At 49.1% G+C, this 17,053-nt stretch overlaps 1 protein-coding gene across 2 annotated transcripts in view; it reads left to right on the forward strand.

The window, feature by feature from the left end:
- The first annotated feature begins 315 nt into the window (after positions 1-315).
- Positions 316-17,053, forward strand: part of LOC139236012 (RING finger protein 145-like) — a 48,564-nt gene continuing 31,826 nt past the window's right edge. The window contains exons 1-3 of one of the 2 annotated variants that reach the window (XM_070866791.1): positions 316-2,883; positions 5,429-5,537; positions 14,072-14,163. In XM_070866791.1, coding sequence (XP_070722892.1) covers positions 2,712-2,883; positions 5,429-5,537; positions 14,072-14,163 — 373 coding nt within the window. In that variant the 5' untranslated portion in view covers positions 316-2,711. The remainder of the gene's footprint in view (positions 2,884-5,428; positions 5,538-14,071; positions 14,164-17,053) is intronic. The other variant, XM_070866792.1, reaches the window with a different exon arrangement.

Below are 17,053 nucleotides of genomic sequence, written 5' to 3' on the forward strand. Positions count from 1 at the left end.
CCCCCTCAGTGTTTTCCCAATATCCCCCTCAGTGTTTATCCAATATCCCCCTCAGTGTTTTCCCAATATCCCCCTCAGTGTTTACCCAATATCCCCTTCAGTGTTTTCCCAATATCCCCCTCAGTGTTTACCCAATATCCCCTTCAGTGTTTTCCCAATATCCCCTTCAGTTTTTATCCAATATCCCCCTCAGTGTTTACCCAATATCCCCCTCAGTGTTTATCCAATATCGCCAGGTCGTAGCCCCGCCCCCTGTGCTAGCCCCACCCCCTGCTCTAGCCCCTCCCCCTGTCTCTCACGCTGGTTTATACTGGTTGGAATGTTGAGTTCGGCGCGCGGCGGAAGCGGCCCGAGGCCGCGCTTCCTGGAGAGGGTAAAGGTTCAGAGAAGGGGGAGGGCGTGGCAGAGAGTAAGTCAGTGAGAGAGAGAGAGAGAGAGAGAGAGAAAGTGAAAGAAGGAGCGAAGGAGGGGGAGGAGAGAGAGAGAGAGAAAGAAAAGGTGAGGTGGGAGCGGGTCAGAGAGAGAGGTACTGGTTGTAAAGCGAGAGAGAAAGAAGGTGCAGAGAGAAAGATTGAGAGAAAGCAGAGAAAGAGAAGGGGCACTAAGTAGACAGGCACTGACTAGCGAGAGAGTGAGCAGGGTCAGAGTGCAGGCTCTGTGGGTATATACAGGGAAAGGGCAGTGTATGGTGGAGGCAGAGTCTGGTGCTATCGAGCACAGGGACTGTGAGTATTTGCAGAGCAGGACTTGGCAGTGAGCGTTGGGTATATACAGGGCAGTGAGCGTTGGGTATATACAGGGCAGTGAGCGTGGGGTATATACAGGGCAGTGAGCGTTGGGGTATATACAGGGCAGTGAGCGTTGGGTATATACAGGGCAGTGAACGTTGGGTATATACAGGGCAGTGAGTGTTGGGTATATACAGGGCAGTGAGCGTTGGGTATATACAGGGCAGTGAGCGTTGGGTATATACAGGGCAGTGAGCGTGGGGTATATACAGGGCAGTGAGCGTTGGGGTATATACAGGGCAGTGAGCGTTGGGTATATACAGGGCAGTGAACGTTGGGTATATACAGGGCAGTGAGTGTTGGGTATATACAGGGCAGTGAGTGTTGGGTATATACAGGGCAGTGAGCGTTGGGTATATACAGGGCAGTGAACGTGGGCTATATACAGGGCACTGAGCGTGGGGTATATACAGGGCACTGAGCGTGGGGTATATACAGGGCAGTGAGCATTGGGTATATACAGGGCAGTGAACGTGGGCTATATACAGGGCAGTGAGCATTGGGTATATACAGGGCAGTGAGTGTTGGGTATATACAGGGCAGTGAGTGTTGGGTATATACAGGGCAGTGAGCGTTGGGTATATACAGGGCAGTGAGCGTTGGGTATATACAGGGCAGTGAGCGTGGGGTATATACAGGGCAGTGAGCGTGGGGTATATACAGGGCAGTGAGCGTTGGGGTATATACAGGGCAGTGAGCGTTGGGTATATACAGGGCAGTGAACGTTGGGTATATACAGGGCAGTGAGTGTTGGGTATATACAGGGCAGTGAGTGTTGGGTATATACAGGGCAGTGAGCGTTGGGTATATACAGGGCAGTGAACGTGGGCTATATACAGGGCACTGAGCGTGGGGTATATACAGGGCACTGAGCGTGGGGTATATACAGGGCAGTGAGCATTGGGTATATACAGGGCAGTGAACGTGGGCTATATACAGGGCAGTGAGCATTGGGTATATACAGGGCAGTGAGTGTTGGGTATATACAGGGCAGTGAGTGTTGGGTATATACAGGGCAGTGAACGTGGGCTATATACAGGGCACTGAGCATGGGGTATATACAGGGCAGTGAGCGTGGGGTATATACAGGGCAGTGAGCGTGGGGTATATACAGGGCAGTGAACGTGGGCTATATACAGGGCAGTGAGTGTTGGGTATATACAGGGCAGTGAACGTGGGCCATATACAGGTCAGTGAGCTTGGGCTATATACAGGGCACTGAGCGTGGGCTATATACAGGGCACTGAGCGTGGGCTATATACAGGGCACTGAGCGTGGGCTATATACAGGGCAGTGAATGTGGGCTATATACAGGGCAGTGAGTGTGGGCTATATACAGGGCACTGAGCGTGGGCTATATACAGGGCACTGAGCGTGGGCTATATACAGGGCAGTGAACGTGGGCTATATACAGGGCACTGAGTGTGGGCTATATACAGGGCAGTGAGTGTGGGCTATATACAGGGCACTGAGTGTGGGCTATATACAGGGCACTGAGTGTGGGCTATATACAGGGCACTGAGTGTGGGCTATATACAGGGCAGTGAGCATTGGGTATATACAGGGCAGTGAACGTGGGCTATATACAGGGCAGTGAGCGTTGGGTATATACAGGGCAGTGAGTGTTGGGTATATACAGGGCAGTGAACGTGGGCTATATACAGGGCACTGAGCGTGGGCTATATACAGGGCACTGAGCGTGGGCTATATACAGGGCAGTGAGTGTGGGCTATATACAGGGCACTGAGTGTGGGCTATATACAGGGTGGTACTGGGCTCTGAGTGCATGTTCCCTGCTGGTGTACACAGCACTGGGGATCGCAGGCTGCTTGCTGCCTGCTCTGTGCACCGAGGGCTGTCCAGCCCGGCGGCCATCGATGTCGCCGCAGTGATAAAGTAGCAGGTTGTGGTAAATCGGCAAGGATGCCTGTGGCGGAAGCTGTGGCCAATGTGGCTCTGCGTGTCCCCAGCCTCATGGTGCTGGACCTGCTGTACAAGTGGGACGTCAGTCACTTCGCCGAACTGAACCAAGTCAGGAATGAGGAGGACATGCTTGTCAAATATCAGTACGTCTTGTGGAATTTGTACTTTCTGGGTAAGGATCTCCTGTCTAGTCACTCTCAGTTGTCGGAGCTGTGATAGGGAGGCATTATCACAGTCATGGGCATCGCTGGCAAGTCATAGGCATTGCTGTCAAGGCTGGCATTTATTGCCCATGCTAAGTTGCCCTTGAGAAGGTGTTGGTGGGGTATATACAGGGCTGGCCTGGGCAGTGAGTGTGGTGTATATACAGGGCAGCACTGAGTGCATGTTACCTACTGGTATACACACCACTGGGGATTGCATCAGTGTTCTCGCTCAGGCCAACATCCCCAGGATCGAAGCACTGACCACACTTGATCAGCTCCGCTGGGCGGGCCACATTGTCCGCATGCCCGACACGAGACGCCCAATGCAAGCGCTCTACTCGGAACTCCTACACGGCAAGCGAGCCCCAGGTGGGCAAAGGAATCACTTCAGAGACATCCTCAAAGCCTCCCTGATAAAATGCAGCATCTCCACCAACATCTGGGAGTCCCTGGCCAAAGACCATCCTAAGTGGAGGAAGTGCATCCGGGAGGGCGCTGAGCACCTTGAGTCTCGTAGCCGAGAGCATGCAGAAAACAAGCGCAGGCAGCGGAAGGAGCGTGCGGCAAACCAGACTCCCCCACCCACCCTTTCCTTCAACCACTGTCTGTCCCACCTGTGACAGAGACTGTAATTCCCGTATTGGACTGTTCAGTCACCTGAAAACTCACTTTTAGAGTGGAAGCAAGTCTTCCTCAATTTCTGTATGCTCTCTGAGACGAGACTGGACACGGACATGACCACTGGACGTCCCAAAGCGCTTTAAAGCCAATGAAGTACTCTTTGGCGTGTAGTCACTGTTGTAATGTGGGAAACACGGCAGCCAATTGGTGCACAGCAAGCTCCCACAAACAGCAATGTGATAATGACCAGATCATTTGTTTTTGTTTATGTTGATTGAGGGATAAATATTGGCCAGGACACCAGGGATAACTCCCCAGCTCTTTTTCGAAATAGTGCCATGGGATCTTTTACCTACACCTGAGGGAGCAGATGGGGCCTCAGTTTAACGGTTCATCCGAGAGATGGCACCTCCGGCAGTGTAGCACTCCCTCAGCACTGCGCTGGGAATGTCAGCCAGCCTGGATGTTTGTGCTCGCGTCTCTGGAGTGGGACTTGAACCCACAACCTTCCACCTCAGAGGCGAGAGAAAGCTTATCGGTTTTTAAAATCAAAGGGTTTTGACGTGAATGGGAAAGAAACAATGTGCTCTGGCTGGAGAGTCCATGACAAGGGATCATCAGTTTAAATTGTCACTAAGGGAATGAGGAGAGAAGTTGGGCTGAACTTCTTCACAGAGAAACTTGTTGGAGCACTACTGATCTGACTCGGCGTGGTTGAGGCAGAGACCAACGCATAGAATAAGGGAAAATGGGATAAATATTTGAGATCCAGGGCTATGGGGAGAGCACAGGGCAGTTGGATTAGTTTTGGATTGCTCTAGCAAGGAGACGATGGCATAGACATGATGGGCCGAATGGCCTCCTTGTGCTGAAATTTAAGACAACGTAGAATGGTACAGCACAGAAGGAGGCCATTCGGCCCATCGAGTCCACGTCGGCTCTTTCGAAGTGCAATCCAGTCAGTCCCACTCCCCTTCTCTTGCCCCAATTTTTTTCTCCTGCAAGTATTTATCCAGTTCCCTTCTGAAGGCTACTCATCATAGGCCATCCCTCGAAATCGAGGAAGACTTCATTTGAAGGATGGAAGATGCCCGTGCGTGAGTTCTTTTAATGCAGGGTGGCCGTTGTACACGGCCACCGGCAGAGCAAGGTCTTGGTCCAGGGGCAAGGGGGGTCCCAGACGACTGGAGACCAGGCTCTGCTGTGTGAGCCTAGTTGCCTAAGGCGAGATGCGGTGAGATGGTGAGCGATCCGAGGCCTGGCTGAGGGCAGGCATTGGGAAGGTCCATTTTGTGGAAGGAGGAGAGGTCAGAGTGAACACAGCCATTATTGAAGGCTACTATTGAATCTGTATCCACCGCCCTCTCCAACAGTGCGTTCCAAACCCTAACCACTCCTTGTGTAAAAACGTTTTACCTCGTGTCGCCTCTGGTTCTTTTGCCAATCTTAAGAAATAGGAGCAGGAGTCGGCCATTCGGCCCCTCGAGCCTGCTCCGCCATTCAATAAGATCATGGCTGATCTGATCACGGACTCAGCTCCACTTCCCCACCCGCTCCCCATAACCCTTTACTCCCTTATCGCTCAAAAATCTGTCTATCTCCGCCTTAAATATATTCAATGACCCAGCCTCCACAGCTCTGCACAGTCTTAAATCTGTGCCCTCCTGGTTATCGATGCTTCAACGGTTGGAAACCGTTTCGCTTTATTGACCCCGTCTGCAACGGCTCTTAACTGTGAGCCTCGGTACCAGAGCGAGCGCTAACCTTTACCCACTGAACCATCTGCTGAGGGGTTTTTTTTACACCCTGATTTTTATGTTTACAAGGAATTGAGGAAGACAAGTGGGTTCCTATTTCTCTGCTGAGCTATGCTGTGGTTCTGGTTTGCAGGCCACCTGTTGAGCGTGCTGGTTCTTGTGATGCCCCTCCAGCTCCTGGTGAAGCTCTACCTGTACCTGCTGACTGCCTCGCTGCTCTACGTGGGACACCAGATCTGCAGGTGAGTGTCGGACAGAAGCCAAACAAACGCACCTCGGTCTTTTATTCCCCCAGCACCTCCAACATTCCTGTGTTTGAGCTTTTTGAATTTCAGCTGAAGAATGCGGTGTTCCTTTAAGAACATAAGAAATAGGAGCAGGAGTCGGCCACCTGGCCCCTCGAGCCTGCTCCGCCATTCAAAAAGATCAAGTCCCAAGACTACTCCAACCTCTGTCGTTGAGCTGCAGTACGCGGACGACGCTTACGTCTGTGCACACACAGAGGCTGAACTTCAGGACATAGTCGACGTATTTACCGAGGCGTATGAAAGCATAGGCCTCCAGTAAGACAAAGGTCTTCCACCAGCCTGTCCTCGCCACTCAGCACTGATCACACCACCCTCCCCAGACATCAAGATCCACGCCACAGCCCTGGTCAACATGGACCACTTCCCTTATCTCAGGAGTCTCCTATCAACAAGAGCAGGCATTGACGACGAGATCCAACACCGCCTCCAGTGCGCCAGTGCAGCCTTCGGCCACCTGAGGAAAAGAGTGTTTGAAGACCAGGCCCTCAAATCTGCCACCAAGCTCATAGTCTACAGGGCCATAGTAATACCTGTCCTCCTGTATGGCTCAGAGACGTGGACCATGTACAGTAGACACCTCAAGTTGCTGGAGAAATACCACCAGCCATGCCTCCGCAAGATCCTACAAATCCCCTGGGAGGGCAGATGCACCAACATTAGCGTCCTCGTCCAGTCCAACATCCCCAGCATTGAAGCACTGAAGCACTGACCACACTCGATCAGCTCCGCTGGGCAGGCCACATTGTCCACATGCCAGACACAAGACTCCCAAAGCAAGCGCTCTACTCTGGACTCGTCCACGGCAAATAAGCCAAAGGTGGGCAGCGGAAATGTTTCAAGGACGCCCTGAAAGCTTCCCTGATAAAGGGCGACATCCCCACTGACACCTGGGAGTCCCTGGCCATAGACTGCCCTAAGTGGAGGAAGTGCATCCGGGAGGGTGCTGAGCACCTTGAGTATCGTCACCGAGAGCATGCAGAAATCAAGCACAGGCATCGGAAGGAGCATGCGGCAAAATAGGCTCCCCACCCACCCTTTCCTTCAATTACTGTCTGTCCCACCTGTGACTGAGACTGTAGTTCTTGTATTGGACTGTTCAGCCACCTAAGAACTCATGCTAAGAGTGGAAGCAAGTCTTCCTCGATTCTGAGGGACTGCCTATGATGATGGCTGATCTGATCATGGACTCCGCTCCACTTCCCTGCCTGCTCCCGCTAACCCTTTATTCCTTTATCGCTCAAAAATCTGTCCATCTCCGCCTTAAATATATTCAATGACCCAGCCTCCACAGCTCTCTCGGGCAGAGAATTCCACAGATTTACGCCCTTCTGAGAGAAGAAATTCCTCCTCATCTCAGTTTTAAATGGGCGGCCCCTTATTCTAAGATCGTGTCCTCTAGTTCCAGTCTCCCCTAACAGCGGAAACATCCTCTCTGCATCCACCTTGTCAAGCCCCCTCATAATCTTATACATTTTGATATGATCACCTCTCATTCTTCTGAATTCCAATGAGTAGAAGCCCAACCTGCTCAACCTTTCCTCATAAGTCAACCCACACATCTCCGGAATCAACCTCGTGAACCTTCTCTGAACTGCCTCCAAAGCAAGTATATCCTTTCGTAAATATGGAAACCAAAACTGCACGCAGTATTCCAGGTGTGGCCTCACCAATAACCTGTATAACTGTAGCAAGACTTCCCTGCTTTTATACTCCATCCCCTTTGCAATAAAGGCCAAGATTCCATTGATTAGCCTTCCTGATCACTTGCTGTACCTGCATACTACGTTAATAAATGCAGGTTGTTTGGGGGTGTTGGGGATTGTGGGATGGGGTTTAAGGATAGCATGACCATACATGAACTCACGCCCTTGCGTGATTTGTTACCTCCAGAACTTAGGTATTGCATCATGGTGCTGTCTCCATGTCCAGTGTTTTGTCCCAGTTAGTGGTGAGGTTTGATGGAGAATATAAGAGAACATAAGAACATAAGAATTAGGAACAGGAGTAGGCCATCTAGCCCCTCGAACCTGCTCCGCCATTCAACAAGATCATGGCTGATTTGGCTGTGGACTCAGCTCCACTTACCCGCCCGCTCCCCATAACCCTTAATTCCCTTATTGGTTAAAAATCTATCTATCTGTGATTTGAATACATTCAATGAGCTAGCCTCAACTGCTTCCTTGGGCAGAGAATTCCACAGATTCACAACCCTCTGGGAGAAGAAATTCCTTCTCAACTCGGTTTTAAATTGGCTCCCCTGTATTTTGAGGCTGTGCCCCCGAGTTCTAGTCTCCCCGACCAGTGGAAACAACCTCTTTGCCTCGAGTCTCTCGCTTTCATTATTTTAAATGTTTCTATAAGATCGCCCCTCATCCTTCTGAACTCCAACCAGTAAAGACCCAGTCTACTCAATCTGTCATCATAAGGTAACCCCCTCATCTCCGGAATCAGCCTAGTGAATCATCTCTGTACCCCCTCCAAAGCTAGTATATCCTTCCTGAAGGAAGGTGACCAAAACTGCACGCAGTACTCCAGGAGCAGCCTCACCAATACCCTGTACAATTGCAGAAGGACCTCCCTGCTTTTGTACTCCATCCCTCTCGCAATGAAGGCCAACATTCCATTCGCATTCCTGATTACCTGCTGCACCTGCAAACTAACTTTTTGGTATTCATGCACAAGGACCCCCAGGTCCCTCTGCACTGCATCATGTTGTAATTTCTCCCCATTCAAATAATATTCCCTTTTACTTTTTTTTCCCCAAGGTGGATGACCTCACACTTTCCGACATTGTATTCCATCTGCCAAACCTTAGCCCATTTGCTTAACCTATCTAAATCTCTTTGCAGCCTCTCTGTGTCCTCTACACAACCCGCTTTCCCACTAATCTTTGTGTCATCTGCAAATTTTGTTACACTACACTCTGTCCCCTCTTCCAGGTCATTTATGTATATTGTAAACAGTTGTGGTCCCAGCACCGATCCCTGTGGCACACCACTAACCACCGATTTCCAACCCGAAAAGGACCCATTTATCCCAACTATCTGCTTTCTGTTAGCCAGCCAATTCTCTATTTATGCTAATACATTTCCTTGACTCCGCGTACCTTTATCTTCTGCAGTAACCTTTTGTGTGGCACTTTATCGAATGCCTTTTGAAAATCTAAATACACCACATCCATCAGTACACCTCTATCCACCATGCTAGTTATATCCTCAAAGATTCCAGTCAATTAGTTAAACATGATTTCCCCTTCATGAATCCATGCTGCGCCTGCTTGATTGCACTATTCCTATCTAGATGTCCCGCTATTTCTTCCTTAATGATAGTTTCAAGCATTTTCCCCATTACAGATGTTAAACTAACCGGCCTATAGTTACCTGCCTTTTGTCTGCCCCCTTTTTTAAACAGAGGCGTTACATTAGCTGTTTTCCAATCCGCTGGTACCTCCCCAGAGTCCAGAGAATTTTGGTAGATTACAACGAATGCATCTGCTATAACTTCCGCCATCTCTTTTAATACCCTGGGATGCATTTCATCAGGACCAGTGGACTTGTCTACCTTGAGTCCCATTAGCCTGTCCATTACTAACCCCCTAGTGATAGTGATTGTCTCAAGGTCCTCCCTTCCCACATTCCTGTGACCAGCAATTTTTGGCATGGTTTTTGTGTCTTCCACTGTGAAGACCGAAGCAAAATAATTGTTTAAGGTCTCAGCCATTTCCACATTTTCCATTATTAAATCCCCCTTCTCATCTTCTAAGGGACCAACATTTACTTTAGTCACTCTTTTCCGTTTTATATATCTGTAAAAGCTTTTACTATCCGTTTTTATGTTTTGCGCAAGTTTACCTTCGTAATCGATCTTTCCTTTCTTTATTGCTTTCTTAGTTACTCTTTGCTGTCGCTTAAAATTTTCCCAATCCTCTCGTTTCCCACTAACCTTGGCCACCTTATACGCATTGATTTTTAATTTGATACTCTCCTTTATTTCCTTGGTTATCCACGGCTGGTTATCCCTTCTCTTACCGCCCTTCTTTTTCACTGAAATATATTTTTGTTGAGCACTATGAAAGAGCTCCTTAAAAGTCCTCCACTGTTCCTCAATTGTGCCACCGTTTAGTCTGTGTTCCCAGTCTACTTTTGCCAACTCTGCCCTCATCCCACTGTAGTCCCCTTTGTTTAAGCATAGTACGCTCGCTTGAGACACTACTTCCTCACCCTCAATCTGTATTACAAATTCAACCATACTGCGATCACTCATTCCGAGAGGATCTTTTACTCGGAGATCGTTTATTATTCCTGTCTCATTACACTGGACCAGATCTAAGATAGCTTGCTCCCTTGTAGGTTCTGTAATATACTGTTCTGAGAAACAATCCCGTATGCATTCTATGAATTCCTCCTCCAGGCTACCCCGTGCGATTTGATTTGACCAATCGAGATGCAAGTTAAAATCCCCTATGATTACTGCTGTTCTTTTTTCACATGCCTCCATTATTCCCTTGATTATTACCCGGCCCACCGTGAAGTTATTATTTGGGGGTCTATAAACTACTCCCACCAGTGACTTTTTTCCCTTATTATCTCTAATCTCCACCCACAATGATTCAACATTTTGTTCATTGGAGCCAATATCGTCTCTCACAACTGCCCTGATATCATCCTTTATTAACAGAGCTACTCCACCTCCTTTCCCTTCTTGTCTATCTTTCCGAATCATCTGATACCCCTGTATGTTTAATTCCCAGTCTTGGCCACCCTACAACCATGTTTCTGTAATGGCCACCAAATCATACCCATTTGTAATGATTTGTGCCGTCACCTTATTTACTTTATTTCGAATGCTGCGTGCGTTTAGGTAGAGTGTTTTAATACTGGTTTTTAAACCATGATTTTTAGTTTTTACCCCTCCTGCAGCCCCTTTATATTCAGTGGCCCTTTTTGTTTTTTGCCTTGGGTTTCTCTGCCCTCCACTTTTACTCATCTCCTTTCTGTCTTTTGCTTTTGTCTCCTTTTTGTTTCCCTCTGTCTCCCTGCATTGGTTCCCATCCACATGCCATATTAGTTTAACTCCTCCCCAACAGCACTAGCAAACACTCCCCCTTGGACATTGGTTCCGGTCCTGCCCAGGTGCAGACCGTCTGGTTTGTACTGGTCCCACCTCCCCCAGAACCGGTTCCAATGCCCCAGGAATTTGAATCCCTCCCTACTGCACCACTGCTCAAGCCACGTATTCATCTGAGCTATCCTGTGATTTCTACTCTGACTAGCACGTGGCACTGGTAGCAATCCCGTGATTACTACTTTTGAGGTCCTACGTTTTAATTTAGCCCCTAGCTCCTTAAAATCGTCTCGAAGGACCTCATTCCTTTTTTTTTAAACCGATATCGTTGGTACCAATGTGCACCACGACAACTGGCTGTTCATCCTCCCTTTTCAGAATGTCCTGCACCCGCTCCGAGACATCCTTGACCCTTGCACCAGGGAGGCAACATACCATCCTGGAGTCTCGGTTGCGGCCACAGAAATGCCAATCTATTCCCCTTACAATCGAATCCCCTATCACTATCGCTCACCCGCTCTTTTTCCTGCCCTCCTGAGCAGCAGAGCCACACACGGTGCCATGAACTTGGCTGCTGCTGCCCTCCCCTGATGAGTCATCCGCTCAACAGTACCCAAAGCGATGTATCTGTTTTGCAGGGGAATGACCGCAGGGGACCCCTGCACTACCTTCCTTGCACTACTCTTCCTGCTGGTCTTCCATTCCCTAGCTGGCTGTGGACACTTCACCTGCGGTAAGACCAACTCGCTACACGTGCTACTCACGTCATTCTCAGCATCGTGGATGCTCCAGAGTGAATGCACCCTCAGCTCCAATTCCGCAACGCAGTCTGTCAGGAGCTGGAGGCGGATACACTTCCTGCACACGTCGTCGTCAGGGACACCGGAAGTGTCCCTGAGTTCCCACATGGTACAGGAGGAGCATATCACGTGACTGAGCTCTCCTGCCATGACTTAACCCTCAGATACACTTAAATTGGCAACAACAATGCTAAAGTTTACTCATTGTTATAGAAGAGAAAAAAGAAAAACTACTCACCAATCACTTACCCCCTTGACTGTGATGTCACCTTTCTGTTTCTTTCTACTTTTTTGCCTTCTCCCTGTAGCTGCACAAGCTCTGCCTTTATAGGCCTCTCGCCAACCCCCTCATCTCCGGAATCCGCCTAGTGAATCGTCTCCGTATCCCCTCCAAAGCTAGTAAATCCTTCCTTAAGTAAGGTGACCAAAACTGCACGCAGTACTCCAGATACGGCCTCACCAATACCCTGTACATTTGCAGCAAGACCTCCCTGCTTTTGTACTCCATCCCTCTCGCAATGAAGGCCAACATTCCATTCGCCTTCCTGATTACCTGCAAACTAACTTTTTGGGATTCATGCACAAGGACCCCCAGGTCCCTCTGCACCGCAGCATGTTGTAATTTCTCCCCATTCAAATAATATTCCCTTTTACTGTTTTTTTTCCCCAAGGTGGATGACCTCACACTTTCCGACATTGTATTCCATCTGCCAAACCTTAGCCCATTCGCTTAACCTATCCAAATCTCTTTGCAGCCTCTCTGTGTCCTCTACACAACCCGCTTTCCCACTAATCTTTGTGTCATCTGCAAATTTGTTACACTACACTCTGTCCCCTCTTCCAGGTCATCTATGTCGATGACTTGGAAGTGGAGTCGGTTCCGTTCTCTTGAAATGAGGGAAGAGAGTTTGCATTAATGTAGTGCCTTCTGGCATAAAAGTTACATATTAATACAGTGCAGAAACAGGCCATTCAGCCCCCCAGGTCCGTGCTGGATTTTATGCTCCACACGAGCCCTCCTCCCACCCCTCTTCATCTCACCCCATCATTTTATGCAGCTAGTTCGAGTGTGGAACTCTCTACCACAAGAAGTGGTTGAGGTGCACAGCATAGCTGTATTTAAGGCTAAGGCAGAAAAGCACATGAGGAAGAAAGGGATAGAAGGATGTGCTAATGGGGTGAGAGCAGGCCAGTGTGGAGCATAAAACACCGACATGGATCATTTGGGCCGAATGTGCTGTAAGTTTGACGTACTACATCACTTGGAAGCTGTGCACTTTTTTTTTTAATTGGCCCGTAAATTGTGGCCTCGCTGGGTCAGTATGAGGTGTGCACACCCCCGAAGAGGCCTCCTGAATGCCGGTTCGCGATGCATCGCGATCTTTTGACAGATCGCACGCATCCCGGGGAGAAGGGCCTTCGCGGGCAGAGATTTGGGATACTTGGCCAACTCTTACCCAGCGAATGTCCTTCAAACTCTTACGCCTGGTGAAAGCAAGCGTATAGCCTACCTTTACCCGCGTAAGAGATTTAAAACATAGAAACAATAAATGTTACTTTTTTTTAATATTACAAACCCGGTCAATGAAGGTAAGGTTATTTTTAACACTATTGAAACATTAAAAAAAAATTTCAAAAATATATATTTTTTTCTCAAACATTTAATTTAATGCAATTTCCATTCATTTAAAAAAAGTGAAGTGTTTATTTATGTTGGTGTTTTATCTTTAGGGGTATTGTCATTGACAGTAGCGGAGCTCGGAGCTTCCATTACTATGAATGAGAATGCTACATTGTGATTGGTGGCCCAGGCCCACGTGATCCCAGGATGCGCTTGCGTTCCTGGAATACATGGGCCTCTGCGCTGCGCTGGGCTGTGCATCTAGGCCTCGGACCCCGTCTACGTTCCTCTGGGACCATCAGGCACTTTCGTAAAAATAATTTGGGCCGGAGGCATCCGCCTGCGAGAAGCCTCCGACTGCAATTTTCGGGCCAATGTTTGTTCCTGGGATGTGGGCGTCGCTGGCAAGGCCGGCATTTATTGCCCATCCCTAATTGCCCCTTGAGAAGGTGGTGGTGAGCCGCCGCCTTGAACCGCTGCAGTCCGTATGGTGAAGGTATTCCCACAGTGCTGTTAGGGAGGGAGTTCCAGGATTGTGACCCAGCCACGATGAAGGAACGGCCGAATATATTTCCAAGTCAGGATGGTGTGTGACTTGTATCTTGTAGATGATACACACTGCAGCCACGGTGCGCCATTGGTGGAGGGAGTGAATGTTTAAGGTGGTGGATGGGGTGACATTCAGGCGGGCTGCTTTGTCCTGGATGGTGTCGAGCTTCTTGAGTGTTGATGGACCTGCACTCATCCAGGCAAGTGGAGAGTATTCCATCACACTCCTGACTTGTGCCTTGTAGATGGTGGAAAGGCTTTGGGGAGTCAGGAGGTGAGACACTTGTCGCAGAATACCCAGCCTCTGACCTCTTGTTACCACAGTATTTATGTGGCTGGTACAGTTAATAACTTTAATAATAGAATTCGCGGAATGGGATTGATGTTGTGGATTCCTGGTTGGCTAATCATCTTCCGTTTTGCTCTCTTCAAAGGAGGTATGTTCTGCGGGAGCTGGAATCGGGGTATGACGGGGTTGTGTACATGGACCTCGCAGCACTCCAGCGCTTTGCCAGTACGCTCGCAGGTAGGGCAATCTTTAACACACCACCTGTGGCAAATGGGATTGGGTGTTCGTGGTTAACCAAACAACCACCCGATCGTGGAACCTTACAGCACAGAAGGAGCCCATTCTGTGCATCATGCCTGTGCCAGTTCATTGACCGAGGGACCAATTAGTCCCACTCCCCATCTCTTCTGATGCTGCAGGGTGTGACTGCTTTCCTCACACTGCTAGCTCTCCAGTGCTGACCTCTGACCGACCTTGATTGTCAGAAGGGACATTCATCCGGTTTTGATGTCTGTCACTCTGTGAATCCCAGGGAACCGAACCCTCCGATCTCTGCGTTCCTCCAACTCTGGCCTCTTGTGCGCCCTCCCATTCCTTTCGTCCAACCATTGTCGGCCGTCCCTTCAGCTGTCCGGGCCCCAAGCTCTGGAATTCCCTCGCTCAACTGCTCCACTTCTCTCCTCCTTTTTAAGAATCCTAGAAATTTACAGTGCAGAAGGAGGCCATTCGGCCCATCGTGTCTGCACTGGATGACAAAGAGCTATCCAGCCAAATCCCACTTTCCAGCTCTTGGTCCGTAGTCCTGTAGGTTACGGCACTTCAAGTGCACATCTACGTACTTTTTAAATACAATGAGGGTTTCTGCCTCTGCCACCCTTTAATAGGAACATAGAAAATAGGTGCAGGAGTAGGCCATTCGGCCCTTCGAGCATGCACCATCATTCAATATGATCATGGCTGATCATGCAACTTCAGTACCCCATTCCTGCTTTCTCTCCATACCCCCTGATCCCTTTAGCCTTAAGGGCCACATCTAACTCCCTTTTGAATATATCTAACGAACTGGCCTCAACAACTTTCTGTGGTAGAGAATTCCACAGGTTCACAATTCTCTGAGTGAAGAAGTTTCTCCTCATCTCGGTCCTAAATGGCTTACCCCTTATCCTTAGACTGTGTCCCCTGGTTCTGGACTTTCCCAACATCGAGAACATTCTTTCTATATCTAACCTGTCTAATTCTGTCAGAATTTTATATGCTTCTATAAGATCCACTCTCATTCTTCTAAATTCCAGTGAATATAAGCCTAGTCGATCCAGTCTTTCTTCATATGTCAGTCCTGCCATCCCGGAAATCAGTCTGGTGAACCTTCGCTGCACTTCCTCAATAGCAAAGAATGTCCTTCCTCAGATTAGGAGACCAAAACTACACACAATACTCAAGGTGTGGTCTCACCAAGACCCTGTACAACTGCAGCAAGACCTCTCTGCTCCTTTACTCAAATCCTCTCGCTGTGAAAGCCAACATGCCATTTGCATTCTTAACTGCCTGCTGTACCTGTATGCCTACTTTCAATGACTGATGGACCATGACACCCAGGTTTCGTTGCACCTCCCCTTTTACTAATCTTTCACCATTCAGATAATCTGCCTTCCTGTTTTTGCCACCAAAGTGGATAACCTCACACTTATCCACATTATACTGCATTTGCCATTCATTTGCCCACTCACCTAACCTGTCCAAGTCGCTCTGCAGCCTCTTAGCATCCTCCTCACAGCTCACACTGCCACCCAGCTTAATGTCATCTGCAAACTTGAAGATATTACGTTCAATTCCTTTGTCTAAGTCATTAATATATATTGTAAAGAGTTGGGGTCCCATCACTGAACCTTGCGGTACCCCACTAGTCACTGCCTGCCATTCTGAAAAGGACCCGTTTATTCCTACTCTTTGCTTCCTGTCTGCCAACCAGTTCTCTATCCACGTTAATACATTACCCCCGATACCATGTGCTTTAATTTTGCACACCAATCTCTTGTGTGGGTCCTTGTCAAAAGCCTTTGGAAAGTCCAAATGCACCACATCCACTGGTTCTCCCTTGTCCACTCTACCAGTTACATCCTCAAAAAATTATAGAAGATTTGTCAAACATGATTTCCCTTTCATAAATCCATGCTGACTTGGACCGATCCGGTCACTGCTTTCCAAATGCGCTGCTATTTCATCTTTAATAATTGATTCCAACATTTTCCCCACTACTGATGTCAGGCTAACCGGTCTATAATTACCTGTTTTCTCTCTCCCTCCTTTTTTAAAAAGTGGTGTTACATTAGCTACCCTCCAGTCCATAGGAACTGATCCAGAGTCCATGGAATGTTCGGCAGAATCATCGAAATTTCGGCGCTTCTTAAAGCCTACTTCGTTGACCAATTCTGTCCGAAGATCTCTTCATATGATTCGGTGTCAAATTTTTCTCTCACATCGCTCCTGTGAATAGCCTTGGGATGCTTTACTACATCAAAGGTGCTATATAAATGCAAGTTGTCTTAGAACCCTTTCCAAATGTCAACTTCAAGCACCCCCAGTTCAGGTACAGCTCGGGGTTCGATGTTGTAACAACGGGGGAGGGAGTGGGGGGGCACGGAGGGGTGTCTTTAGATACCTTTCCTTGTCCGTTTGCTGAGGCTTCCTATGAACTGAAGTGAGAGCTCGCGCGCACGGCATTGTGGGGTAGCGAACCCGGGGTGAACCGTTTTACCCAGAGGATGTGCTCTCGAAATAATCACCACGCGGGCTCCTCATCTCCCCACCCGGCAGGCTGCGGGGCTGAATTGGCCCCCTCCTTAAGGTCCGTTACCTCTAAGAGGTGGCAATGGAGCAAAGAGGCCTCACCAAGCGGGGGCAGATGGATGGGCTAATCTGTCCCAAATTGTCCCCGGGCCAGGAGCGGCGGTAACGGGTTTCTGCGCCGCCCGTGGTTCCGCCCCGCCGTCACGCGCCCACCCCACGCCATGCAGCAGCGACCCCCCCACACCCCCCCCCCCCCCCCCCCCCCCACGGGAAATTGCCCTGCTGGAACGGATTGGCTGCTGGTCGGTGCCCCTGACGGCTTTCCCCTGGCGGGAAGCTG

Source organism: Pristiophorus japonicus, chromosome 2, assembly GCF_044704955.1.
Source record: "Pristiophorus japonicus isolate sPriJap1 chromosome 2, sPriJap1.hap1, whole genome shotgun sequence".
NCBI classification, from domain to species: domain Eukaryota; kingdom Metazoa; phylum Chordata; class Chondrichthyes; family Pristiophoridae; genus Pristiophorus; species Pristiophorus japonicus.